Source organism: Gymnodraco acuticeps, unplaced genomic scaffold, assembly GCF_902827175.1.
Source record: "Gymnodraco acuticeps unplaced genomic scaffold, fGymAcu1.1, whole genome shotgun sequence".
Classification (NCBI taxonomy): Eukaryota; Metazoa; Chordata; class Actinopteri; order Perciformes; family Bathydraconidae; genus Gymnodraco; species Gymnodraco acuticeps.
This window is the reverse complement of record NW_022990949.1, coordinates 335,510-362,677: the sequence shown is the minus strand read 5'-3', so window position 1 is coordinate 362,677 and position 27,168 is coordinate 335,510. Positions and strand designations below refer to the sequence as shown.

Sequence of the window (27,168 nt, the reverse complement as noted above, 5' to 3'; positions counted from 1 at the left end):
TGCAATGGGGGCTTTCGAGGTTGAAACACAGGAACTTTTTTTTTAAATGACATAATCCTGATCATGTCCCTGCTTCTGTGGAATTGTACATCCTAATTGGCCAGAAAGCTGACATAAAATAAATTATGCCGAATTGAAATATAGACATTTCTTTGATTTGTGACGTTAACATTTATTAGGACCTAACCTGACAAATCACATTTGCTTCCTTGATCATATAATAAATGGATTTATTTAACAGTGAAAGTCTTTCCTTTGTACATTGTTGTGCAGTGAACATGATGTAAATAACAAACAATTTAACACATCATATTGAAATATACAGCCATGTCAAAAAGTAATTACATAAGATATATATATATACACAGTATGTGAGTGTCGACAATATTTCTCTGAACTTATTTACATAGAAATGATCGCCCAAGTGCCGTCATGTCTGTCTTGTGGAAAACTACCACAAGAGTGTAAATCAAAGACCACAGAGAGAAACAGCTGTGGGACGAGACGGGGTCTAGTAAAGTAGCTGGATGATTTTCAACTATCCATCTGTATCTGTGTTAGCTATTTTATAGGGTGTGTTTATGATGGATGTTTATCACTTTGCTGTGTTATCTCTCTAAAGCCTTGTGAAAAGGATAAATTACATTTTTATTTTGGCACACTGAAGTTTAGATAAATCACTAATTTCAACCCTGAGAATGAGACAAGAAATATAAAGATCTGTAATTCTTTGTTGACACATCATCAAAGCACTCAAAGGAAAGGTAGACAAAACTTACTGCATCAGTATGTAGTCCAGCTTCTCTAGAATGTTTGTCTATACCTTTGAGCTGCTGTTGGTTTCAGGGATTTGTTGGGAGCTAAATTCGGGGCTGGCTTGTAGTCTAGCACTGGATGGCGAAGAAGTCGTCAGGGGTCCTGGGGTTAGTGGCCTGTCGGACCCTGGCCAGCCTCAGAACCCCCAGACACTTCTCGAGACTGCGCTTCCCTGTCAAGAAAGCAGAGGACATTTCTTTTTTTGCTCGTCAATGGTGAAATGTAAAATTCAAGCATCTGTAGAATAGGGTTAAAAGGTAGCAATTAACAACTTCTGTACATGTTGGATTGTGTTGTACCTACATTTGTTGGGTTTGGTTAATCTCTCACAAAGCCAGATTAAAATGGATTGGCTTTATAGGCAAGTTGTCATGATGATGTTTACATATTGTTCATATTGAGACCAATGGCTCTACTTTCCTGCAGGTAAGTAACTTTCTTGCTCTTAACCAACATGCTCAGTGAAGCTTATTATTAAGTAGCGCCTCTCATTGCATTAGCCACAAAATGTTGATAGCTTTAGTTGGTGTGAGTGATACAAAATAGGATTAGCCTCATCAGTACCAGATCTGAGAACTGCCTAGCATTTTAGAAAGATAGTAGTTGAAGGTTTGTCTTTACAGCTACCACAGTGGAGGAGGAAAAGACTGAAGCAGACCAGAGGCCTGTACTACGAAGCTGGTTCAACCTAACCTGGATATGTTTAGTTTACCAGCTGTATTAACCTTGCAGGTGCAGCTATGTGGCTTTTATCCTGGATAAAGTGTTTAAGTCATGGATGTTTAAAGTTTAACTTCTTCATATGTCTAATATTATAGTTGACTTTTAATTCAGGAAGTATGACGCTGCGCTGTCAGTATGCTTCTCCATATTTGTGATTGGTAGAATGCTACAAATACCACCCCTCTCATGTGAACGCGCAACTAGATAGGACACGGCTGGCTTGAGCGATCCACTTGATAACCCGCGTCGTAGTACCGTTTAGCGAGAGCCCGTATGTTTTGGATTAGGCCAACCGGCTAACTAAGAAAAAAGTGTTTGAATGCGTACATTAACAGGTTTATGATATCACTGCCCCGTCTAAGACACGAGTGGATCTGACTTTAATTACATTTGTCTCGAGTGTTTCCTCAACTTAATGTGTTGCTTAAAATAACACTTCTGCATACAGTATGTGACACTGTGAGTGTTGCACGGCCAGATACGGCTCAGCTGACTCAGATAAGGAAATATATGATACATTATGATGTGATATGAACAGTGTTGTGCTAGTTACTGAAAACCAGTAACTAGTTACCATTACTAGTTACTTCATGTCAAAAGTAACTCAGTTACTTTACTAGTTACTTAAACCCAAAAGTAATGCGTTACTGTGAAAAGTAACGTTTTTGTTACTTGAAAAAAGGGCTCCCATTAATGCCCTTATAGCCTTCATTTCAGTACTGTTATTGCATTGGAGAATAATACAATCTGTTGATCAACTTGACATGCATTATATGCAATCTGGATTGCATCGATATTAGCTGGCTTTCCATTTGTGTATATTCTTTCTCCAGGTAGTTGGAAAAAGGGTTCCGTCCCATATGCCGTGTGCCGCCCGGACATGCTATCATGCTAACTAGCTCCCTGAAAGCGGGTGACTCCACTGTAGCAATAGCCTGCATGTGTTCTACAACATACCGTGCAATGGCTTTATCGACTTTTCCCTGGCCAGCAGTCCCTTGGTTAAAATCCAGCCGCTGTTGCTTAGGTGGAGGTGGAGTGGCGTCGGCTGAGTCCCTGTGGTCTTAGCTACTAGCTTCGTCCCAGCATGTTGTTTTTGCAGATGTTTTAAGAGATTTGAATTACTGGTTTGGGCAGTAGATAGGATCTTTGACCCGCCAAGACACAACTTACATTTAACTAAAACGTTCTTTTCTTTGTGCTCGACAAAAGTGAAATAGTGGGAATATCTCCAGGTGGAGAAACTAGACTTGAGCTCCGCCGCAAACTTGTATTTCCGGACCCATACTTGTGTTTTTCAATGCACACACAAATGTATTCCGTTTCATATACATGTAAATAAAATCCAAATACAGAAAAAAGTTTTATATATGTATTTTTGATCCTCACTTATTAGTTGGGTGTTGAGGGACTGTCATGGTTGACACGTCTCATCAACGTTGCGTGGAAGTCGGAAACAGTACCGAATGAGTGGCAGACCGGGGTGGTGGTTCCCCTTTTTAAAAAGGGGGATCAGAGGGTGTGTGCAGGGGCGGATCTAGACAAATATTCATGGGGTGGCAAGAGGGTGGCAGGAGATTTTGAGGGGTGGCATCCCCTGACAGAAGTATATGCTGATTTAAATCGCAATCATATCAATCAATTAGGGGTGTAACGGTACACGTACCCGTACTGAAATTATTCGGTACGGGCCCTTCGGTTCGGTACACGTGTGTACCGAACGAATATAGCGTTAAACGTAAAAAATTGAGAACATGAACAACTCTCTGGAAGTAATCTATATCATAGAGCGACCAAGTCATTTCATTGGACGAGAGGCATACTATGAGAGCTGGTCACAGGGATGCGTTCAAATGTAGTCAGTAATTTGAGGCACTGTCGAAATGGCGAACGCAGATAAAGTTGAGCTCGAAAATCCTCCGGCATCATTGAAGTCTCCGGTTTGGGAACATTTTGGTTTCGCAGTTACGTACAAGGATGACGGACAAAGACAGGTGGACCGAACCAAAGCTGTTTGTCGGCATTGTTCAACTAACATTGGTTACGCGGCTGGCAATACATCACACTCATTTGAAAAGGCATCACCCGAATGTGAATATTACCGGTAACAAAAGAAAAAAGACTGAAGTGCAAACCCAACTCCCACTAGCATGTAAGCCTCCACCACTCGCAAAGAGTTCAGACCGAGCCAAAGCTATTACAAACGCCAAATATCCTTATGTTGCCATGTTAGCAAAGCGCTACCTGGCTGTATCTGCTGCCACTGTCCCTAGAGAGGGTGTTCTCCACAGCAGGAGCCATTGTTAGTGCCAGCAGATCTGCCCTTTCGGCAAGCAATGTGGACAAGTTCATCTTTCTTTAAACAACATGAAAATACAATGACAAGCAAGTCCTAATGTCAAGCTGGCTGCTTAGGTACTAGTACAGTTCAAATACAGATTATTTCAGTTCATCGAAATGCTGCACCTTAATGTTTATTTTACTATATTTTGTATTTATTTGAATACATTAGTCACAGTTTAATAATAATTTAAAAAAAATATTTAATGTTTTGTGATAATTTTTTCTGCTGTACCGAAAACGTACCGAACCGTGACCTAAAAACCGAGGTACGTACCGAACCGAAATGTTTGTGAACCGTTACACCCCTACAATCAATGTTAACTTGGAAAGCCACAATATTAATATTTTAACTCAATCACATAGGTGATATTATTGTGGCACATCAGTAAAGCCTTACAAGGTGGCAGACGTAATTTAATGAATTTTAACTGAACAATAACTGAATGAGTTTGTTTCACTCTTAGACCAGCAGGGGTACCAAATCTATACAGACTGCTGCAATAAGTACATTAATTAACTGTCTCATCGATGTTTGTCTGAATGAATATGATACTATTAACAATCATATTATTCCTATCAGCTGTCAATCACTGTTAATAAATAATAATAATAGATTTAATTTGTTAGCGTTTTTACAGGTGCTCAAAGACGCTTTACAGATATAGTGAAGAACTGTTATGATTCACATATTCATTTATTATTGAATAAACTATATTTTTTGGAGGAGTTAATGATGAATGTTCATCAAGATGCTTGCTCACCCTCCTTCAAATTTGAAAAACAAGTAATTATATCATTATTGATATACAGTTACAACCTTGACTTTACATCAGAAAGAACAAACATTAAAGAAGTGACTAACTGCATCAGTTAGGGTTAAAAAAACGTGTCTTCAGCTAAAACATAAACATCGCTGCAGTTATTATCCAGTGGAAGGTCCTACCTACTGGCCTAGTTAAATCAAAGTGGTTACTTTCTGTTGGCTGGGCAGTGTAGTTTTACACACCGTCTTATTTTACTTTCTCAGGACTTAAAACTGTTTTTTGGGGGCAGACCCCCTCAAAGAAAAATATATATACACGCATACAAGGTCATCATCTTATCTCATCGAGTCATCCGTGAGCAGAGCATCAAGTTGGCATGTCTATTGTCTATTGTCTAATGCGGCGATTACTATTTTGTTCAGCAAAACGCCTCACAAACTTATTAAGATCAACAGCTGTAGTGCGTTTTGATTCAATGCTGAGTACAGCCAAACTTGACATTCTCTTCTCTGTCATTGTAGACCGCAACTACCTCATTCCTTCAGTACTTGGGTCCGAAAGGCTTCTCGTTTTGCGCCGTTCCCACGTTCAAGTGAATTCGCCACCAATCATATTTCCACTCTCGCGCCAGGACCGGGGGAGGGGTTACATGACGTGCATCTTGTGCTGCATTCACTTGCACTCGGACATTAGAGACTTTCTCTCATAAATGTCCGATGAGCCACAACTTTTCTTTCAAAACAAAGATGCCAATTGGGGTGGCAGCTGGGGTGGCAAGGCTATTGTTTAGGGTGGCAGTTGCCACCCCATGCCACCCCGGTAGATCCGCCCCTGGGTGTGTGCCAATTACAGAGGCATCACACTACTCAGCCTCCCCGGGAAAGTTTACTCTAAGGTACTCGAAAGGAGGGTCAGGCCGATTGTCGAACCTCAGATTGAGGAGGAACAATGCGGATTCCGTCCTGGTCGTGGAACGACGGATCAGCTTTTTACTCTCGCAAGGATCCTGGAGGGGGCCTGGGAGTACGCTTATCCGGTCTACATGTGTTTTGTAGACTTGGAGAAGGCGTATGACCGGGTTCCCAGGGAGTTACTGTGGGAGGTGCTGCGGGAGTATGGGGTGAGGGGGTCTCTACTCAGGGCCATCCAATCTCTGTACTCCCAAAGCGAGAGCTGTGTCCGGGTCCTCGGCAGTAAGTCGGACCCATTTCCGGTGAGGGTTGGCCTCCGCCAGGGCTGCGCTTTGTCACCAATCCTGTTTGTAATATACATGGATCGGATTTTGAGGCGTAGTCATGGGGGAGGGGGTCCTGCAGTTCGGTGGACTAAGGATTGCACCACTGCTTTTTGCAGATTATGTGGTTCTAATGGCTTCATCGGTCTGCGACCTTCAGCACTCACTGGATCGGTTCGCAACCGAGTGTTGAAGCGGCTGGGATGAGGATCAGCACCTCCAAATCTGAGGCCATGGTTCTCAGCAGGAAACCGATGGACTGTCCACTTCAAGTAGGGAATGAGTCCTTACCCCAAGTGAAGGAGTTCAAGTATCTCGGGGTCTTGTTCTCGAGTGAGGGAACAATGGAGCGTGAGATGGGCCGGAGAATCGGAGCAGCGGGAGCGGTACTGCAGTCGCTTTACCGCACCGTTGTGACGAAAAGGGAGCTGAGCCAGAAGGCAAAGCTCTCTGTCTACCGGGCCATTTTCGTTCCTACCCTCACCTATGGTCATGAAGGATGGGTCATGACCGAAAGAACGAGATCGCGGATACAAGCGGCCGAGATGGGTTTTTCTCCGCAGGGTGGCTGGTATCTCCCTTAGGGATAAGGTGAGAAGTTCGGTCATCAGGGAGGGACTCGGAGTTGAGCCGCTCCTCCTTCGCGTCGAAAGGAGCCAGTTGAGGTGGTTCGGGCACCTAGTCAGGATGCCACCTGGGCGCCTCCCTAGGGAGGTGTTCCAGGCACGTCCAGCTGGGAAGAGACCAAGGGGTAGACCTAGGACCAGGTGGAGGGATTATATCTCTTCGCTGGCCTGGGAGCGCCTTGGGATCCCCCAGTCAGAGCTGGTTGATGTCGCCAGGGAAAAGAAAGTTTGGGGCTCTCTGCTGGAACTGCTACCCCCGCGACCCGACCACGGATAAGCGGGAGAAGATGGATGGATGGACTTATTAGTTTCCCGTTTAAATCCCCTGAACCTGCAAACACAAACAGCTTTCTGTGCACGGATCGCTTTGCATTCGTGTGTGGGTTTTTTGAGACTCCCCTGACGGTCAGCCGATTCGTACTTGTAATTTTTTCTATCTATAGCCAATCAGATGTCTCCTTCATTCTAAGCCAATCACATCATAAGATGACTTCATATACGCATTTTGCGCAGTCCGGTCAGCTCGCTAAACAGAGGGCGGAGCATCAGGTGATCATGCAGAGCAGCGTGTCTCCATCAGACTCACTCAGCAGCTGATCTGATCTCTCTCTCTCGCGTCTGGTTATACTTCACTCGCGTTTATGTCCATATCGATCAGATCCAGCTCTCCTGATCGGCCTTTATAGAGAGCACCGATCAAACTATTAAGAGTGAATATCGGCCGATAATGACCGGCGGGGCTCCCCCCCGTTAACAGGTCACTGTCTAGCACTGGCTTCGTAGTGCACTGATCGATTAGGCTAAGCTAACCTGTAGCTGCTCCCTCCACACTCACAACAACTTCATACAGACATAAATAAAGCAGCTGTATTCGCCATACAGGAAACACTCATTTAAAAACGGGTTTGCCTGCCGTTTTTGTGTACACAAGCATTCATCAATGGTTTGTAAAGTGGCGCTGTACCTTAATAATATAAAGGCTTGTATTTGCGTGCATTTCCTGTTCGGAAAGTGGCGCTGTACTGAGAGTGGAGGGTGTCCTGAGATTAGCGCCTGCAGGCAGGCTCCATGGAGCTGTCAGCTCCGGACTGCGCAAAATATGTACATGAAGTGCTACGTCATGAACGCAAGAAATCTACCCTCGTGGGGGCGCGCTCATGTGATTGGCTTAGAATTGAGGAGACATCTGATTGGCTATAGATAGAAATAATTACAAGTACGAATCGACTGACCGTCAGGGGAGTCTCAAAAAACCCACACACGAATGCACAGCGATCCGTGCACAGAAAGCTGTTTGTGTTTGCAGGTTCAGCGGTTTTAAACGGAAAACAAATATGTGAGGATCAAAAATACACATGTAAAACTTTTTTCTGTATTTGGATTTTATTTACATGTATATGAAACGGAATACATTTGTGTGTGCATTGAAAAACACAAGTGTGGATCCGGAAATACAAGTGTGAATCCTTTTGCAGATCATGAAATACAAGTGTGAATCCTTCTGTGCGCATGTGTGTATTATGAGACTGTTCTGAGCCCATATTTCCACGATTGGCTGCTGTGGCAAGTGATGTACTCCAATATTATTATTGTGCAACTGAATAATAATTCATCTCAACCATGTCTGTGTTTGTGTTTTATTGATCTCTGTGTTAACATTTAAGGTTGGTGAGCCATAAATTGCACTAATAATAGTTCCTGTGTGATATAGTTGTGTATGTGTGGATGTTTTCGAAGGGTACATACGTTTGTGCAGGTGTGGGAGCAGAGCCCTGTAGAGAGGACGGTGCTGTGACAGTACATGCAAGAAGGAAAGACAGAACAGCAGCTCCACTGCTTCGTACTGCAAAACCCCAGTCTGGGCCTTATTGCCTAAAATCAATCCTGGAAAAGGGAAAGAGATAAGTGAATGTATTCTTTTTTCATATATAATACTGATATTTTTCCAGATTAATAAAGGGAAATGCCTTTGTTGCTGAGCCTGATGAGTTGATTGCTGTATTCGGCCATATCAAATATCATCCTCAGGAAGTACAAAGGGCTCTTAGCAACAGTCTGGTCAAAGGGCAAACTCTGAGCACACACATGGAACCTGAAGAGGAAAACAAACAAAATCAGAAAAAGGCAAAAGGGAAAAACAACACTTTTGAAAAATGTACATGAGGAAAAGGCGGTTCAGGTAGTTCTCAGTGAACTTTACCTGCATGCATGAAGCAGCACCAGCTTGTAGATGTTCTTGTAGACTGCCTCAAGAGAATTGTTCTAAAAAGGACAAAAACAAAGTTGCAGGAACAATAATAAAACTGATAGAAAAATAAAACCTATATGTGGGACTTCTACTTTATTAAATGCATCTCAGTCAAGTGCAAACACTTTTATGAAAATCAAAATGCATTATCTTTTTTTTTTAGATTTCTTCATGATACATAAGGCAATTTGTTATACTTTGTTTCCTTTGGTTTCTACTTCCGAAGGAGACAGCCCCTTAACTGTGATGCAGCAGATGTCAGTTGGTCTTGCAGCGTAATTTACAGACAGTAGTGTCAACAGCCTTTTTGAGGGGTGTAACTCCTTTGTAGAGAACTTTCGAATAAAAGTAGTTTTCATCAAAGCTGGCACCATTATTTTTCTGACCTTCAGGTCCAGGAACAAGGCATGGCTCTTGAGTCTGAGGACAGCCATCAGTTTCCTCCTCATTTGCTGTCCAGCTGAGTAGAAGGAGCCCAACGTGAGGCTGTAGCGCAAAGACAAGCCTGCATAGCTGTGGGAGATGGAAAGAAAGAAAAAAACAAACATTGAAAAGGACATACTGCAAAGACTACAGCTTTGCCATGAACAATTATTGCACGTTAACATTTGTATTGTGCTCTATGCAAGACTGGGAACTGTAATAATATTTATGAGTACGTTCAAAGTACATGAGAAAATGGTTTCACTAAGCTTACAAAAATGAGGCAAAAAGCCTCACAACAACAAGCACACTTGAAGCATTACATCTGAAGTATAATTATTCTGACGAGATACTTCACCTTGAGTAGTCTTTGTAGACGTCCAGTGAGTGTGTGTCCAGCAACAGTCCACACCAGGGGAAGAGGCAGTGAGGGGGCAGCACTCGGATGCCGGGACATGAGACAATGCTCCCCGGCACCTGAAAGTTAACCCCCACCTTCTGCGGGTTGACCACCAGACCATACTGTGGTACTCCGGCCAGCAAGATACTACACACAATGAACAAGTGTCATTATCAACCTTTAACCCTCTTATCAAAATAAAAGGGAGCAAAAGAGAAACAAAATACTTGTGAGAAAAAGATGCCTTCTGAAATATCAAAAAAGCCCTTCTGAAATATCAACAGTGATGCGTGTAAGGAAAACTAGTATCACCAACATACTTGAGAAAGCTTTGTGCTTTGTTTAAGTCTGGGGTGATCAGAAGGAAGTCATCGACAAGTCTCATCAAACATCTGCAGGACACAGAGAGGAAGATAACACATACAGTAAATACTACAAAAGTAACAATACCGAAAGACTGCCCTCTGTTGCTACAGATATTACACCTACAGACGTTGACATAAATATATAACCGTCTGCTGTACCCTTTCTTTTCAGTCATGCCTTCAAACAGGACATTCTCCATGTGACCGTAGCAGAGACAGCACAGCAGGCTGGATACGACGGAGCCCTGAGGAATCCCTCGGCACTGACGGTATGTTCTGAAACACGGGGGGACAAGCAGATTGTATTCGAAACGAGGCAAAATAAATGTCAATGAGAGTATTCATTTTATATAAACTCAAAAACATCCTGGGTTCTTTGCAGGACATCACATTCACAAATAAGATGTGACATGCAGCTTCCACATTGGTCTATTTCATCTTGATGCTTACTTCTTTCCAAACTGAACAACACTTCCCGTTAGCATTTGGGTGAAGAACTGCAAGGCGTCTCTGCCGTGGAGATCAATGCAGAAATGCTAAAAGAAAAAAAGAAAAGATTTAAAAGAAGTGACAAACATGCTGATCTAGAGAAACATCTCAGGGTGTCTCACCTGCTCTGCCAGTATGGCGTGATGGACTTTTCTTTTTTTCTGAAGTGACGTCACAAACCCTTTCATGTTGGTGGATCCCATGCTATCCTCCAGGAAGTCTGCCTGTATTAACAAACATGAGAAACAGTTCAACGGTTGCACACACAAGAATACTGTGTATAATATGTGTGTGTGTGTGTGTGTGTATGACGTACCCGTCTAACAAAGGACTTTTTCAGGCCCTCACGGCCATCTGCCCAGATCTTGGCATAGCGGCGGACGGTGAAGAGTTCGTCCAGCACAGGGGACAGCGCCTGACCAATCACTTCACTCAGTTTGTCATGGGGCAGACTCTCATAGGCTCCACTCACATCCACCTAAAATGCAGGGATGAAGAAAAATAGCATTTAAAAGGCACAATGAATAGGTTTGTTGGATGCTTTTTGTAAAAACAACAAACAAATAAAGTGGGGTCTGATTTACAAGCCCTGATTGTATGGAAGATGGCTGGACACAAAGTATTCAAGCAATATGACAAATGTATTAACATTATAACATGTTAGTTTAAAATCAAACTAATCTTACTAATTTTGCCTTTAACAAAATACTTTTGTATTTGTTTCATAGTTGTAGGTGTGCTTAATAATATTACAATGCTGGAGTAATCACAAAATGTATACATTTTATAAACTGTATATGATAAATAGACAAAAGACATGACTAATATGTTGTCAGCTTCTGCCAGTACAATAAACAAACTGGCCGACCAAAACCAACCTTCACAAAGTAGAGGGTTTGTGGCTCCTTCTTCAGGGCTGGAGCTAGAGAGCGTAACACCCTGTGGATGTCGGTCATCCCCATCACTGTGGAGCCCAGCAGGGACGGAGAGGCGCGCACACAGGCCCGCAGCATGTCCAGCAGGTCTCGGACCCGCCCTCTGTAGAGCTGCAGGGGAAAGATAAATGCCCTAAATGCAAATGATCCCAACTTGTAATAACACACAGCTTATGGATTTTTAAATGGAGAACTTTAATGTCATTATCAAGATGTACCCTTGTTTTGGCATCTGCTCCAATGACTCGTGTGATAGGCCTCATGCTATCAGTTTTTGGAATGAAGCGAAGGCGAGATGTGACGGTGGCTTTGGGGAGGGATGCCACCTGAGCCGGAGTCATCTCCTCCATCTGACCTGTAGAGAGGTGAACCCTAAATCACAAAAATGGTGGTGAGCTTGTGTGTCCAGTGATTACATGAGTAAAAACCTTTGCAGGTGTGTGTGTACCTGAAGGCTAAGTCCTGCAGTTTTGCCCAAACGTCCGGTCTGTAGAACCTGAGGGCGTTCTTCTGGCCCGCGCTTTCCGTGACATAGAAGCAAGCTCGAACGAGGCCCACAACATAGCCGTCCAGAAGCCAAGCCTGGAACTGACCCAGGATCTGTGTCCGATAGGAGAGCTCACTGGGAGGGAACCTGCCTGCGGATAAGAGTGATGTAGTTAAAACGGCCAAAATGTAAAGCAGAAAAATGTAAACCTACGATAAGCTTACCTGTTTTACTGAGCTTCAACCAATCACAGTCATTCACCTTCATCTTCCACGTCAGTTCAGAGAGTGAGAGCTTCTCAAACTTGCCACTGCGCAAGAAACCCCTCACCCTGATGAAGAAATGTAGTCGGTTATGGTCGGAGCCCCACAGCTCCTGAGGGATCACAGTGGAGAGGCATTCCCTGACAAACAGGAAGACCCGGTGAGGTGCACAGTGTTGAGACAAGAGGGAGCTTAACTCCCCTTGTCCTGCGTCTCTCTCCCCCACCACTGGACACACCCTCTGCAGTATTCTGCTGTAAGGACATCTCCTGTGTTGACGCAACAGCTGACTGAACAGGGGGACCATGTTAAAGAAGCGCCGAGGCAGGAGTTTCTTTGGCTTCCTCTCTATCCCGTTTAAGTACGGCAGTCCCTCAAAGAAGATAGTTCGTACCAAATCTTGCCCTTGCAGCCTTCTGCATTCATTAGCACTCTTTTTCTTCCTGTTGAGAATGAAGCCACGCATACCCCTTCCGCCATACAGAAATCCCAGTGTGCGGATAAAACAATGCGAGGGAGGCAGAGAGGGGAACATCCCCGTTCTCCAACTGGGTCCTCCCTCCATGGGCATTGTGCTTGTCTGTAATTCAACAGTCTGTTTGGAACCTGTAGGGCCTTTTTCCAAAGGGTTTACTGATAGTGTTGGTACCACAGATACGGGCTGCTCTTCCTCCACCGGTTCAATACAAACCTGTTGAATTTCCTTTGTGGGCTCTTGCTTTGCTACTCGTATCCTCTTTCCTGAACGTGTCAGAGACTCTTCCTCCTCCTCCTGATCAGTTTCTCGCTTTCTTTTCCCCTCCATCACACGTTCATTCCTTTGGTTCCTTGTTTTGCTGTGAGTAGGCTTTTCAACAGCCCGTCTCTTTTTGTAAGCCACTGCCCTTTGATTCCTTCCAGACTGAGCACCGCTATTCTTCTGAGACCCAGGCTTGAGAAGAAACCGGTTGGTAACATTAGACATGGACACCCTGTAATATATTGGAGTGCCGCACAACTGGAATACACATGATGGAGGGACTTCCACAAACACAGAGCAGCTCTCCAGCAGGTACCGTGCGAGGTCTGTGCCAAGGCGTAGTGTGACTCTCTTCCACATGTCACTTCCATGAATATAGGCAGCACTTTGAGTTAAATCTCCTTGGAATTTAAAGGGGTCTGCATCCCGCTTCTCCTGAGCCTGCAAATTGTAGCCATGTGCCAATATGTTATTTTTTCTTTTTCTTTTCAGACTGTTAAGAACGACGGCCAGCAGTTCAGGTAGAGTGCAGATCTGTGGGAAGCATAAATAACATAACAGGGTTCATCAGAAGTGTTTCTCATTCAGTTATAGCAATAAATGTTCCTTCCCTTTTAAATAAAATAAAAACATAAAATCCAGTCTCTTGTACACCTGATGGCTTATTGGTCTGAGCATCTTTAAAATAGGGAATTATAACTCAATATGTATGGCTTAATCTAAATGTGGCATGCAACACAAGTGAGATAATCGACCAAACAGCTACTGAACCTTACATTTATCCTCATAATCCCTATTTATGTTATTATAAAAGTCCACAATAAAATGATATATTGTTGTACTTTAGGTAATATTTTGATTGCGGGACTTTAACTTGTAACAGAGTATTCCTACACTCTGGTACTCATACGTTTAAGTACCAGATCTGAGTACTTCTTCCACCTCTGATATTTATGAAGAACGCTTCTTGTCTGCACTGCCATGGAATAACATAACATTAAAACCGTTATGACAGTTAGCCCGACAGCTAGCGTTAGCAACAACTGTTACATGGTTTTACAGAAGTCAAGTTTTGTTAACTACATGTCAACTCTCAGAAACTGAAATGCCAGGTAATTAAAGTTACCTGGTTGAAGCTTGGCACTTGCTGTAGTTCCTTGTCAAAGCAGACAATAACACCCCGGACGAAGGACTTGAAGCGGTTTGTGTCAGACTGTTCAATCAGCACTGCTTTATTTCCTTCTCTGAACACGATGCTGTTCGCAAACTCCTCCAGTGTCGGTGTGTGAGTATACAGAAACCGGAGAATGTCCAGCGTAGGAGACATATCAGTCGTAGACATACCGATGGTTGATGTGGTTGTTATTCAGGACACGGTGAAATATGGGTGAAATTCAACAGCGGTTAGCATTAGAACTTCGAGGTTGAGCCATAGGTTGAGCTTTATTATGCCGTTGAAGGTCCCGCGTCACCCTCAGCCAATGACAGTTCAGTTTACTGTAAGCGTCCAATCAGAAAGCCCCATACTACAAAGTCCAAACTCACAGTTGACCAATAGCCAACAAGAAAAGGCATGTTGTCTTTTTTTTCATGAAATGTGACGGTTCAGCGTGCGAGAAAAAAAAAAGAGTATGGCGAAAATATGAATCTAAAATTGTTTAAATGTCATGTACTCTAAACATTTTTGGTCTGACGTGGCAATGTTAGGCCTTCGAGTAAAAAAATAAGAGTCGTTTTATTTTATTATACCTATTACAACTACAAGCCTAAATGTTCTTCCAAACTGGGGTCTCACAGAGATCTGGATTAAACAGCCTGCTTTAACCACTTAAATATAAAGCAGTTTGAGCAAACAGGATTGGATTAAATGGATTAAATCACCTATTTGTTTCCTTCGGAGGTGGGGTGTGTCCATAGGGTGGTTTATGATGAATTGGAAATGGGGGACCCTGATGTAAACAAGACGAAAGTCTTTCTCTGGTCTGCATCCCCTTAACAATTGTATGTTTTGAGCTGTACTGTACTGTACCCAATATACAAGCTGTTAATAAACTTTTCAATCAATCAATCAATCAATCAATCAATCAGGGTGTGTCTCATTTAGGCTGGCAAGGGCACAAAAGTGGGAGTGGTCAGCAGAGTAAAATATTATAGCAACTCAAAAATATTGTTAAGACAGGTTCACAACTTTCAGAGCAATTGAAAGTACAATTACTATACATTTTTGTCGTATCCCCAGAATACAAGGCTAAGCAGAACAACATTGTGTGAAACACGCACAGACACAGAAATTAATATGAATGTTAGTCAAAATACAGTCAAAATACAAAATACATTAAAGATATGTGTGTTCTGTTTTGTTCTCAACTTATATATTATTATTTAGTGTTTATTTATTCCTGTATTTATGCATTTATTTATCTGTTACTTATGTCATGTTCTGTCGTCCATACATGTGTGCTCATTGAGTGCATAAAGGTACAAATTCACTCAAAATCACATCACAGCAAGAAAACACCTATATTTGGGCGTTCATTGTTTTTAATGCAGATGTAACACATTGGTGGTCCAGAGGTCTATGCATTGTTTTTCATGCAGGTGCTCGAGGTTCAACACCCAGGGGAGGGACATCTTCTGTCTTCTGCTATGCTGATGGATAAATTGTCCCCACCACTTTTCTAACAAAGTGACGCCCATGAGAGATTGACATTCCTTCGTCCCACTGGTGATGTGGTCGGCACGGCTCCCTTCTTCAGTGCTCTGATTCGCTGAATGACTGCCCTCCCGCTTGGAGAGAGCGCGCGAATGCACCCACGTCTCTCACAATCGGCTGTTAGCTAGCTGTTAGCTTAGCGTTGTTCACTCTGTGCTTTTAACAGCACCGGGGCTCTGCTGGCACACAACAAGGAGGACCTAAGGCAAGGATTTTTGGCTCAGCATCTCAATTATCCGTAGGTTTCTGTGGACTATCAGCTGGTTAAGAAACCTGCAATGGCGGACAAGGAAGGTAAGTTGATATATGTTATTGTTTTTTGTTGTTATCTGACATGTTTTAGCTAGCATTAGCTACCTGGTTAGCTTTGGTAGCAGCTAGCTGCTGTAGCGCAGAAGCCATAAGCGGTAATAACAAAAGCCTGGTGCATTTGCTTTTTGTATGCTGTAACAATGTACGTTTTAGTTTACAGTTGTTGTTTTCACACCGCTTGGCGTGGTCTACCATACATCATATTTGCCATGGTAGCTCAACACAGTTAACGTAATACAAAGTAACGTGTAGGTTAACCCTCGCAAGAACATAATCATGATAGCATGGTAAGCTAACTGATGTGTTTGTGAAAACATGATCCCGTACTGCTACGTTCTGAAGACTAGGCAGGCCATGATTTGTTTTGTTTCGTCTGCAAAGGAAAGCGTATACAGCTGTTAATTAAGTGCCTTGACTTTCTGAGATACACTGGCGGTTTCCATGATGTTAAACCTTCATAAACAGTCAATGGAAGCTATACATTCATCTTTCAAGGGTTGTTTTTATTAATGGTTGTTTTCCAACTATTTCAAAATGCACTAACATCTTTTTGTAATCACTCTCAGTAGGAGCATTTGATGATGCAGTTGAGGAGAGGGTGATAAATGAGGAGTACAAGATCTGGAAGAAAAACACCCCCTTTCTGTATGACCTGGTTATGACCCATGCTTTAGAGTGGCCAAGCCTAACTGCCCAGTGGCTGCCTGATGTTTCCAGGTACACGCTTTTACACACACATACCAACATGCACTCAACTGTTGTGTATGACAATAATAATCAAGAATTGTTCTCCTCGTTCCAGGCCGGAGGGGAAGGACTACAGTGTGCACCGTCTGGTGTTGGGCACTCATACATCAGATGAGCAAAATCACCTAGTCATTGCCAGCGTTCAGCTACCCAATGATGACGCCCAATTTGAAGCATCACATTATGACAGCGAAAAAGGAGGTGGGTTACCGGCTAAGTAAGTGTCAATGACAGGCAGTTACAGTAGTCAATTTGTTAAAAGTGACAAATGAATGTGTTTGTTGCATGTAACATAGTTTTCTTTGGTTCAAGGGACCACTGGAGAAACCATTTAGGTGTTCTTGGCTGAATTGTAGCTTATTTTTTGTTTAAAACACTTTTTCTTCGTTTCCCCTCAGAGTTTGGAGGCTTTGGCTCAGTGAGTGGCAAGATCGAGATAGAAATCAAGATCAACCATGAAGGAGAGGTTAACCGTGCCCGCTATATGCCCCAGAACCCATGCATCATTGCCACCAAGACCCCCACCTCTGAAGTGCTGGTGTTTGACTACACCAAACACCCTTCCAAACCAGGTATGTAGCTCACACACAGCACATAACACTGCTAAAGGGGACATTTTGTTTTGAAAGTAAAGTGACTTATGGAAAAGTGTTTTAATTATACTGCCTCTCTACACTATCTGCTTTTTTTCATGCTGTGAAAGACACAAACTATTTATAAATGCAATTGTCAGCAGATGCTTCTGGAGAGTGTCACCCTGATCTTCGTCTCAGAGGCCATCAGAAAGAAGGCTATGGTCTTTCCTGGAATCCAAATCTGTCCGGCTCTCTCCTTAGTGCTTCAGATGACCATGTAAGAGAAAATTCAGGTTTTATTGCTATTGCATCAAGAAGCTTCCCATAACTTAGTCGTTTTATTAGGTCACCAAATGTGTTTTTATCTGTATGTGTTTTAGACAATTTGTCTGTGGGACATAAGTGCTGTGCCGAAGGAGGGGAAGATCGTAGAGGCAAAGACCATCTTCACTGGTCACACTGCTGTGGTGGAGGACGTCTCATGGCACTTGCTGCACGAGTCACTCTTCGGATCTGTAGCCGATGACCAAAAGCTGATGATGTAAGAAGCCAAGTCAAATCTGACAGGAGGACAATTCAGCAAAAAAAATATTTGATATTGCATCTCCACAGTTGTTGAATTTGTCTTATTTCACCTCAGTTGGGACACTCGTTCAAACAACACCTCCAAACCCAGCCATGCCGTCGATGCCCACACAGCAGAGGTCAACTGTTTGTCATTCAACCCTTACAGCGAGTTCATTCTGGCCTCCGGCTCTGCAGACAAGGTAATGTATATTCCACTCCATCTTAATTGTTGCTATTTAGATTGATTTACAGCATGTGGTTTAACTCCATGAAATCACATGCATTTAACTCATTGACTTTGCAACTACAGTGTGTGAAATATCTCTCTCTCTCGCTCACAGACTGTGGCTCTTTGGGACTTGAGAAACTTAAAACTGAAGTTGCATTCCTTTGAGTCGCACAAAGATGAGATCTTCCAGGTAGGATATTTATCAATCATGACACTTTATTGATATGAGGATAACCGGATGAAGTGTGTGCAAATCTGTACGGTCAGTTTGTGCAATTATAAGTTCTAGTTAAGAGAAAACATGCTTTCCTGTTTCATGGAAGACTTTCTGTTATATATGCCAAAAAGTTATCATAAATCCGAAGTATCAACACCTAATATGTGTGATTTGCTATTCCAGGTTCAGTGGTCACCTCATAATGAGACCATCCTGGCATCCAGTGGAACCGACCGCCGTCTCAACGTCTGGGACCTCAGGTAAACAACTTACCATCTTTCCCCTGATGTCCACACAATTCAGCTGTGTTGCATTCAGGCTCCTTTGCGCTAACCAGAGATGATCTCCTTCATGTGGGGGTTTGTCATACTTGAACAGACGTTGGAAATAGTTCATCTCTTTTGTTTTGCATTGTTTTTTGTAGTAAAATCGGAGAGGAGCAGTCACCAGAAGATGCAGAGGATGGCCCACCCGAGCTACTGGTGAGTCTCATTGAAGCCTGTTGAGATGATCTATTATTGTTCACATCAGCTTGTATAATGGTAATAAACATGGGGGCTTTTCTTCTATCTTCTAGTTTATCCATGGAGGCCACACAGCCAAGATCTCTGACTTCTCCTGGAACCCCAACGAGCCCTGGGTCATCTGCTCGGTCTCTGAAGACAACATTATGCAAGTCTGGCAAATGGTAAGACAGCTGACACCCCTTTTTATTGAATTGCATGTTTGTAGGGACAGGCAGATAACATGACTACTCCTTTGTTTTATATTGTAAGAACATGTGGAACATAATACATTCTGCAGCCACATGTTTTGGTCACAAACAGCAGGCAACTCTGCTCTCCGGTTTCCATCTCCCATACCAAAACTAAAACGTGAATAACAGCAGACTTCAAAGTATTTTCAGGGAAATGTGGTGAGATACGAAGTTCCTGACATTTTCACCACTAGCTGCAAAGAGAGAATCTCAGTCAAGATCGATTCTTGATTTATCATTTGGAATGATTCAGTCAGGGAAAAGTGAGGAAGCCGAAGAGAGGAATGGTACGTTTACTAACCTAATTGTCTTGCCCTTCTTTCACTTCTGTCTTTTCTGTAACACTGAACTGTGATAATAGTCAGAAAAGCTAAAGCTGAGCAGTATTCCGTAGGGCTGTGCAATTAATCGTATTTTAATCTCGATTTGGGCTTGCAACGATTCCGAAAACAACGTAATCGAAATAAAACGTTTATTGTTTTTTTTATTGTTTTTTCAGTTGAATGATTTCATTTAATTTCAAACCTTTATTTATACAGATAAATCCCATTGATCTCTTTTTCAAGGGAGACCTGCTCAAGTAGTTCCACATGAAACATAAAAACATAAATAGAACAAAAGGACATCATACAGCATCATTTACATAATCATCCACATAAACGGGTACCTATAGCTTCCGATTGAGTAGCATCCAATCGAGCTTTAAAAACATTTAGTGGCACCAGATTGTTCAGTTTCCATTTAATTTGCAGACTATTCCAAGACAGAGGAGCTGCGCATCTAAAAGCTGTCTTCCCTAAGACAGTCCTAGCAGTTGGCACATTTAATAAAACTACTTTAATTATACTTAAAGTTTAGGGTAATCAACTGTTAAAAACATAATGTCCAACATTTTTTTCTCCAATAAATAGATGTTTTCAAAGTAAATGGATAATCGTTTTTAATAATCGTTATTGACCGAAATAATCGTGATTATGATTTTTGCCATAATCGCACAGCCCTAGTATTCCTACTCCTTTCTTTTTTAAATGTGTCTCTTTGAAGCTTCAAAGTTGATCTATTGCTGTTTGTTGTGGAATCAAAAAGATGACGTTAATACCTCTTAAGGACCCTTGGCTAACTGACTAACACACTGATTCTCCATTTTAGGCTGAGAACATCTACAATGATGAAGATCCGGAGGGTTCGACAGACCCCGAGGCCACAGTGTAACTTCTCTCTGCTGTGTCTTAAACTACAACCGTATCACAAACTGCCAACAGCCACCTCTGTACTTCCATGCAGCTACTTATCACTCCTTCCTTTCTCTATTATACTTAGGGAAAGTGTATGCTGTAAATCCCTGTAAATACAAGTAAGATAATAATCCTGTAACACCTTTTTCGAATACTTATTGTGAAGAACTCTCCTTATACTGAATAACTTATTGTCGGATGGATCTCACTCGGGTTTCTCGCATTGCCTATAAAATATATATTTTTGTAATGAAATTGGCTCTCCCTTGTGTACTGAAATGAAGCGAATGCTTTTTCGATTATAAATTAAATGCGTTTCAAGAACCTAAGATGGTGATCATACTGTAAGCCTACAACAAGTGGTCAATTCACAACAACCTGTTGTCAAAAAAAGTCCCTCGGACATATTGCAGGAAAGTTAAATGTATCCAGCTTTTTGACCAGATGAACTGCCTGATTACTGTTTCTTCTAAAGAGGCCAGCCTAAAAATGTTTCATATTTTCCCTGCTTCAGTTTGGTCATCACCTACTTGTTCTGGATTTTCACACCAGCTGCTTCTCGGTGAAATTACTATTTTAGAAAATAATATTTGTGTTTTGAAGTGTTCATTTGTCCTCCCACCTCCCCTCACCCTAGTCATATATTAATCATTTAAATATTGTGCTATAGATTAGTGCTTGAACTTTTTAAATTTTCAATATTTTGTATTGTACAGTGATTGCATTCTTAATAAAATGTGTTTCGTTGGTCATCGGGTGCGCTTCGTCGACATCTCTCAGTATGAATGTGTTACTTGCATATTTCCTTTATAGGATCAGCGCCCTGCTAAGCTTGGAAGTATTTAGTAAACAATCCTGAGTTACACCTCATGAAACTTTGATGTCTGATGTGACGTGTTGGTGCTTTCCTGTCTGCCGTACATACTCTCACTCCATTACTCTTTGTCCCACTGTTTAGATCTCCATCCAGGTTGCCCTTATAAGTACATTATCCCCTCTCCCCTCATCTCACAGACATTAATCGTCAGTCGCACTTGGATTACAACCAACACAAAAGCTTTATTCATAAAAAAACGTTCTACAAGCTAATCTTCATAGACTGTTCTAAAACCTACTGCATTCAATGTGTGTAAAGTGCATTAATTGAATCTTGAAGTTCACTATGTTGCTAAAAGAAAAACTAACAGTTTGTTATAAAATCATGTTTTCTCCTTGTCTTCACACTTGTTAACGTCCTCAATGGCTGCCCTGTAAGAAAAAATGTTTTTTAATTAGAGCCGTTTCAAATGTTGTTTTTTTAAATAATTGATACTGAATACCAAATCGTACCTGTAAAGGAGTAGTTGTTTGGTAAGTCTGTCTCTCAGCTCTTCCGTCTCTTTGGTTTTTCTCTTCTGAATCTTTAACTCTGTCTTCAGCTCTCGGCTGCTTTCCTCCAGGAAGTACACTGTCTCCTGTAAAAATAGCACAGCGGCGTATTGCTTTGTTTGTCAGATGACCCTGCCTTTAGTAATGCACAGGGTTGGTCTTCTACCTAAGAAACCCCATTGAGATTGTTACCCTCTCTCTCCCTTGCACATTTTACACCCATTTACCATCTTGCTTACCTTGTACTGCCCCACATCCTCTCTCCTATGTATGCAAACCATATTGAGTTTCTCCTCTAAGCAAGCCCTCTGGAGACTCAGCTTTTGGATCTCCTCCTTTAGGGGTCTGAGCTGGGCCCTCATCTCTTGGGCCTGCTCTCTGGCTTTCACCAGGGTTTCCACTGTTGTCTCCCTTCTCTTCAGCAACGTGAGCAGAATGGGTTCATACCTGGCCGAGACAACCATATACAGATAAAAGAGATCAGACACGAAAGATCTGCATTTAAAGTGTTATTAAAAGTAAAGTAACTATCATGATCAGTATTAAACGGAGACGGTACCTGTCCTCCAGTGCCTTTAGCCCAGCCTGCAGATACTGCTGGATGTCTCCACAGGAGTGCCTCTTGCTCCGGTTCATCTCATCCTGGGTGTTGGTCTGACTGGAGCGCTGGGCATGAAGTTGCGCCTTCAGCTCTAAGAGCCGTTGATTCTGCGCTGCCCTCAGCTGGGAGCACCCTTCAGTCAGCTGGAGCACAAGCAACTGCAGCCTCTCCTGGAAGATGGGAATACAAATATTTTTACTTCAAGGCTTCGTCTGAGATGTGTTGCACATATTAGGACTTTTCCTGAGGAATTTCTTACCTCCTCTCTCTTCAGTATCTCCACCTCACGGTGCTGTGTGTTCAGTGCAGCCTGGTTGTGAGCGCAGTCCCTAACCATGGAGAACAACCTCCTCTTCAGCTTTCTGAGCTCGTCATGCAGCCCCTGCCTCTCCAGGTTCACCTTCCACAGCCTCCTCTCCTCCTCTGCTCTCTCCTCCCGGAGGCTCTGAATCTCTTTCTTCCTCTCCTCTCTTCTCCCTTCTTCCTCCCTCTTCAGTGCCATAATCAGCTCTGCCACCTTGCTTTCAACTTGTTCTTCTGTTTCCTCTTCATGGATCACCCTCGCCTCCTCAGTGTCTTTATTCCCTCTCAACTCCAGCACCTCCATCAGTAACTCCTTTCTCCTCTTCTGTAACTGCTGAACCTCATCTATACACTCCTCCATCTGACACCCTATTGCACTAAGTTCATTAATGCCAGTTTCCAGATCCTCCTGTCTCTCTTCATCAGGCACTTCCGTGTTGTCTACTTCAATCCCAGTTATGTCTGATGTTTTGGATGTGGCTTTATTAGTAGTTTTCATCGCCTCACAGTACATGGGAGCATTTTCTTTACTCTCACATGGCATTGATGGCCCTGAAAACCTAAACTGAGGATCAAGAGCCTCCGCGTCTTGCCATTCAAGGGTTTCCATTGAGAGGCCACTCTGGTTTCCATTTGCTGCTGAACCCACTGTTTCTTCATATCTGCTTCTCTTGGAAGGTTTATCTTCCTCCACATGTTGGCCAACCAAGGATTCTAACTGCATCGGCTGGGTTTCAAACCTCATTGGGCTTTCTTGCTGAATGGGCACCAGTGTTGTACCCCGATGAGGATTCTTACTGATGTGTACATACTCTTGGCTTGCTTCTGTAGCCCAGCCTTGGGGCTCAAAATCCATCCCAGACTCTTCCATACAGCTCTCCAACATAGCCAACATCCCCAACAGCTGACCCTCGTACGCCACCATGGTTTCACTCAGTTTATTTCCTGCTGAAGTGAGAGGCATTGCTTTTTGGTGAGAATCTTCTGAGGTCACTTGACACCTGTCAATAGTGGTGCCCAACATTTGCGACTGGCCTTGTGCTGGCTGGTCTTCTGTTCCAGACCCGTCCATGTGTGTGTCAATGTAGCTTGTGGAAAGATATGCTTGGGGAGAAACTATTGTTTCCCCGTAGCTCTCTACTTTGACTTCCTCTCTGCTGTGGCTATAAGATGTTTCGGCCAGGGTTGTTTCATTGAATCGAGAGCCAAAAGAGAGACCAGTGAGCTCCTCGCAGCTCTTCAATAAGCCATCCATCTCCTGCAAGTATGGCTTGATTAAAGATGATTGATTCAGCTGTGGTCCTGTGAAGGTGAGTCCAGATTGTGCCATGTTGAACTCTCTTTGTGCCATGAGGGTTATGTTCGGGTCTTCATCCTCTTCTTTAATGAAAAGAGGCCTGACCCCAGGTGAGGAAATGTTATCGTCCTCCATTGGTTTTGTCTTGTTGTAGCACTTCAGATGAAAGAGTCTCCTTTACAACTGTCCCATCCCTTAACAAAAGCACATGAATAGGTTAGTAATCCTAGCTAATACATATTAAACATGGTAGCTGTAGGTCAAGGCGGTCATGTTGCGAGTCAGAAATACTCAGCCTGCGTTAATATTTTGGCCAGACAGCTGTGTAAGTCATGCTGATGACACGTAGAGGTGTGCAAGGGGGCATTTTAGCAGATGGTAAGCTACTAGCAGCTGTCCTGGAAGGCTAGATGCCCACAGGGACCGACTGAATGCTTGGCAATGATCTGAAACACACCTCAAACAAGCCTGCCCATGCATCTACATGAACACCGCAGGACTACTTAAATAAACACATACAAAACTAACAAGTGGCATAACACAGATTACATTGGAAAGCATATTATCATAACATGTCACACCGCTGATGGATGGGCATTTGAGTGTTTCCCTGGTGAATAATGAAGCTGTAATTTCACCCTTTGAGGTGTTTGCCAAAAACTATACAGAGACTCTTAAAGGGTAGATTGATCAAATTGACCCAATTCTATCATCGGTACCCATTAGTAATGTAGAAAGGGCACAGAAAACAAGTGTGATTTATTCAATAGCAGCTGTTTCTTCGACCAGAACTCTTCTAAACCAAAATGCAAGACGTATCTTTGTGTTAAACAAGGTCACATAAAAAATTAATGCTGAGTACTAAAACCTACTAGAATGGATGTAGTTGTGCTATGCAAGGCTGACTAAAGCCCTGTGAAAGTCATCAGCTGTCTTGCTGCAGGACATGCACTGGCACAAGTCACATTCCGTTAGACCTCCGGCACCCAAAACAGCACTGGCCTATATTTGCTGAGCATTAAGAACACGTATTTCCACTAATCATCATATAAATAGTAACTTTCTTTCAAGCCTCATGGGATACATGTATTAATTTAAAAAAAGCTACATTAGTTCACAGTTTAAAAGCGGCATGAATGATAGCTCGTTTTTGGATTTTCTTCACGAGTTTCCATTAAAATTTGATCAGCCATCATATGTAAACATGAAATCATAATTCACTTACTTTGTGTGAATATTGTCGTTTCTTCAGCCTTTAGGCGTTATCCTCGAAGTGAATTTTCCAATGTGAGTTCAGGTTCAAACCCCAGCAAAGTGAGCGGCAAAGAGTGAGCAGGAGCAGTGTGTGCATGAATTTGGCAAAGGGGGGGAGTAAAGACAGTTGACCCAGCCTCCTCGCTCTCTCAGTCACTGTGCTGCTATGTGTGACCATGACTACCTCAATTCTGTTTAGGTTTATTAATAAACACTGGCTGGCAGAAAGAGGAGCCACTGCAGGCTGTTTCAACCCGAGAGACATGCAGGATTGTCTCAAAATGGACCTCTAAGAATCTTACTGAACCCCGGGTAATCATATGTCACAAGTTTCTTTTTGTATAATCTATCGTCGGAAATCCTCTATCCCACTATCACAGGGATTTCAGATTAAAGGTGGGGTAGGTACGTTTGAGAAACCGGCTCGAGCACTTTTTGTTATATTCCATGGAATGCTCTTAACATCCCGATAGCGATGAATATTTTAAGTGCTTTGACAAAAAATCCATCAAATGTCATCTGTGGAAGCCGTAGTACTGTAAAAAGCACGACCTATCATCTGAGCCGGCCCGGCTAAAATAACTGGATGGCCTACCTGCCTGTCAGCCTTCCACTTATCTCGTGCCCTCATTGGTCATGTGCACGTTCGTGTGTGTTGGAGGAGGGGCTCTGTAAGGAAGTAGCAGATTTTTTCCGGCTGTGTATTTTCAAATTTTCAAAATGACCTACCCCACCTTTAAACTGAAGGTGAATTTAAACCTAAAATTGAATAATTGACTGAAAATGTTAACGCATCTCTCGGATTTTAACGCTGGATTGACTGGTGGAGTTACAGCTGGATGCATTTATTATGGCTGTTGAGAGTTGGGTGTGTGTGGAGGCTGTTTATGATGTGTGTGTATGTTTATGATGAAAGAGAATATGCCTCCAGCAGTCCTCCCATGCCTCCTCATTATCGAGTCTTAAAATACTTTAAATAGCACCCCTCGCTTTTCTGGCCACTTCCCAAGGGAGGATTGGTTTCAGCCTAAACTTCTGACCCCAACAATGGACCACAGGTGGTGTAGTCTGAGGGAGAGGGCAGCGGGGAAGAGACAGGCCTGTCAAAGACATGGAAACATGTGGCAGATGTAAGGGGAAACATTTTCCAGGGATAAAGGAGGAGATGATGGACTAGGTGGAATGTTGAGAAAGAGACATCAGTGGAAAAACTGCGACCTGTAAATGTTTGCTCTGAAAACATACTTTATCTTAAATAATAATATTTTATTATTCTTTGACATCCCTTTTATTGATTATACATATATGTTTTTGCCTTACTTCCTGTATCATACTTTTCATTAAACACTATTTCTGAATATTTCTCCACACATATACGTTGCAGTCAGACACCACTAGATGGCCTCACTGTTTAACTTCTAAAAAATATACTGTCATTTATTTAGGAAACTTTTCAAACGTTCCCAGTCTTTCTTTATGCTTTTCTATTTTTTTAAAACAGCATTAAATGTGATTGTGATTTATAACATATTGTGTAGATGTTATCATGTTACAATGACAGCAGCATACAAAGTGACTTTGTCTGTCTTGCTTTTTTCTCAAATGTGTTAGCGAAGGCTTACTAAATATACTTTAATTTGCAGTTAACACCCTATGAAACAATGACGGCCTTTCCTTTGACATTCTGATTCAGTGTTTCCATGATAAGATGACATGCCTTGTGCTCAAGAATAGATGTAATGTTTATCTAAATCACTCTTGATGACCACTATGACTCTTTGTTTTGGCAAGTCTAGGCTTTGGGAGAAACACAGTAATTTAGATGACATTATGTCGAGGGATTAACTGTTGCAACACACTCTTCAAACCTGTTGTGTTGATGCACGGCCAACAGACTCTAAGAAGCCACTTTCCGTTGCCTGTCATAAAAATAATCTTTTCAGTCTCTGCTTCCCTTCGTAGATGATGTAGATCACCAGTGTGTGTTTGTAGAGTAGGACAAGGGGGAAACCACATATTTAAGGGGGCGTTGAGGTCTGAATGTCCCACTGAGACGCACCATATGCTGGACATTCGTGTGTTACTGTCTGCTCCAATCTGCAGTTCTGTCCAAACTCACCAGAACATCCTGTCAGTGT

The 27,168-nt window shown here is 42.5% G+C and overlaps 3 protein-coding genes across 7 annotated transcripts; 1 reads left to right on the top strand and 2 right to left on the bottom strand.

Moving 5' to 3' along the window:
- Positions 1-213: 213 nt before the first annotated feature.
- On the bottom strand, positions 214-14,284 carry tert (telomerase reverse transcriptase). Of its 4 annotated transcripts, none has more exons than XM_034235054.1 (16): positions 13,982-14,284; positions 12,078-13,389; positions 11,815-12,004; positions 11,585-11,738; positions 11,310-11,477; positions 10,748-10,909; positions 10,554-10,655; positions 10,393-10,478; positions 10,102-10,218; positions 9,898-9,969; positions 9,536-9,724; positions 9,126-9,267; positions 8,707-8,768; positions 8,474-8,598; positions 8,253-8,390; positions 214-988 (listed from the first exon to the last, which is right to left on the bottom strand). In XM_034235054.1, the coding sequence occupies exons 1-16, from the start codon at positions 14,195-14,197 to the stop codon at positions 885-887; spliced, it is 3,339 nt and encodes a 1,112-aa protein (XP_034090945.1). In that variant the 5' UTR covers positions 14,198-14,284; the 3' UTR covers positions 214-884. The 4 variants fall into 4 exon arrangements, with proteins under 4 accessions (XP_034090945.1, XP_034090946.1, XP_034090942.1 ...); XM_034235055.1 differs by having other exon boundaries at positions 9,141-9,267; XM_034235051.1 differs by lacking the exon at positions 214-988 and having other exon boundaries at positions 7,971-8,390.
- A 1,267-nt stretch (positions 14,285-15,551) lies between these two features.
- On the top strand, positions 15,552-20,959 carry rbbp4 (retinoblastoma binding protein 4). 2 transcript variants are annotated; one of them, XM_034235048.1, is made up of 12 exons: positions 15,552-15,862; positions 16,447-16,597; positions 16,683-16,828; positions 17,026-17,199; positions 17,361-17,479; positions 17,583-17,743; positions 17,843-17,969; positions 18,111-18,188; positions 18,399-18,475; positions 18,640-18,697; positions 18,793-18,903; positions 20,122-20,959. In XM_034235048.1, exons 1-12 carry the CDS (start codon positions 15,847-15,849, stop codon positions 20,182-20,184), a joined length of 1,281 nt encoding a protein of 426 aa, XP_034090939.1. In that variant the 5' UTR covers positions 15,552-15,846; the 3' UTR covers positions 20,185-20,959. The 2 variants fall into 2 exon arrangements, with proteins under 2 accessions (XP_034090939.1, XP_034090940.1); XM_034235049.1 differs by having other exon boundaries at positions 15,553-15,862; positions 17,364-17,479.
- Positions 20,960-21,230: 271 nt separating this feature from the next.
- On the bottom strand, positions 21,231-25,128 carry sync (syncoilin, intermediate filament protein). Its single transcript, XM_034235047.1, has 6 exons — positions 25,002-25,128; positions 22,436-23,970; positions 22,135-22,346; positions 21,815-22,022; positions 21,537-21,661; positions 21,231-21,455 (listed from the first exon to the last, which is right to left on the bottom strand). The coding sequence occupies exons 2-6, from the start codon at positions 23,909-23,911 to the stop codon at positions 21,407-21,409; spliced, it is 2,070 nt and encodes a 689-aa protein (XP_034090938.1). The 5' UTR covers positions 23,912-23,970; positions 25,002-25,128; the 3' UTR covers positions 21,231-21,406.
- Between the last annotated feature and the right edge of the window lie 2,040 nt (positions 25,129-27,168).

What these genes read in the sequence shown, in the direction of transcription:
- sync (XM_034235047.1), bottom strand. Translation starts at nt 23,911, where the DNA reads ATGGAGGACGATAACATTTCCTCACCTGGGGTCAGGCCTCTTTTCATT. An exon ending in AGATACTGAAGAGAGAGGAG is followed by an intron (nt 22,347 to 22,435) that starts GTAAGAAATTCC and finishes CCCATCTTCCAG; the next exon opens with GAGAGGCTGCAGTTGCTTGT. An exon ending in AGGATGTGGGGCAGTACAAG is followed by an intron (nt 21,662 to 21,814) that starts GTAAGCAAGATG and finishes CTATTTTTACAG; the next exon opens with GAGACAGTGTACTTCCTGGA.
- tert (XM_034235051.1), bottom strand. Translation starts at nt 14,197, where the DNA reads ATGTCTACGACTGATATGTCTCCTACGCTGGACATTCTCCGGTTTCTG. An exon ending in GAGCAGATGCCAAAACAAGG is followed by an intron (nt 11,478 to 11,584) that starts GTACATCTTGAT and finishes TTTCCCCTGCAG; the next exon opens with CTCTACAGAGGGCGGGTCCG. An exon ending in GTTGTTCAGTTTGGAAAGAA is followed by an intron (nt 10,219 to 10,392) that starts GTAAGCATCAAG and finishes CCCGTGTTTCAG; the next exon opens with AACATACCGTCAGTGCCGAG.
- rbbp4 (XM_034235048.1), top strand. An exon ending in GATGACCAAAAGCTGATGAT is followed by an intron (nt 17,744 to 17,842) that starts GTAAGAAGCCAA and finishes ATTTCACCTCAG; the next exon opens with TTGGGACACTCGTTCAAACA. An exon ending in CTCAACGTCTGGGACCTCAG is followed by an intron (nt 18,476 to 18,639) that starts GTAAACAACTTA and finishes TGTTTTTTGTAG; the next exon opens with TAAAATCGGAGAGGAGCAGT.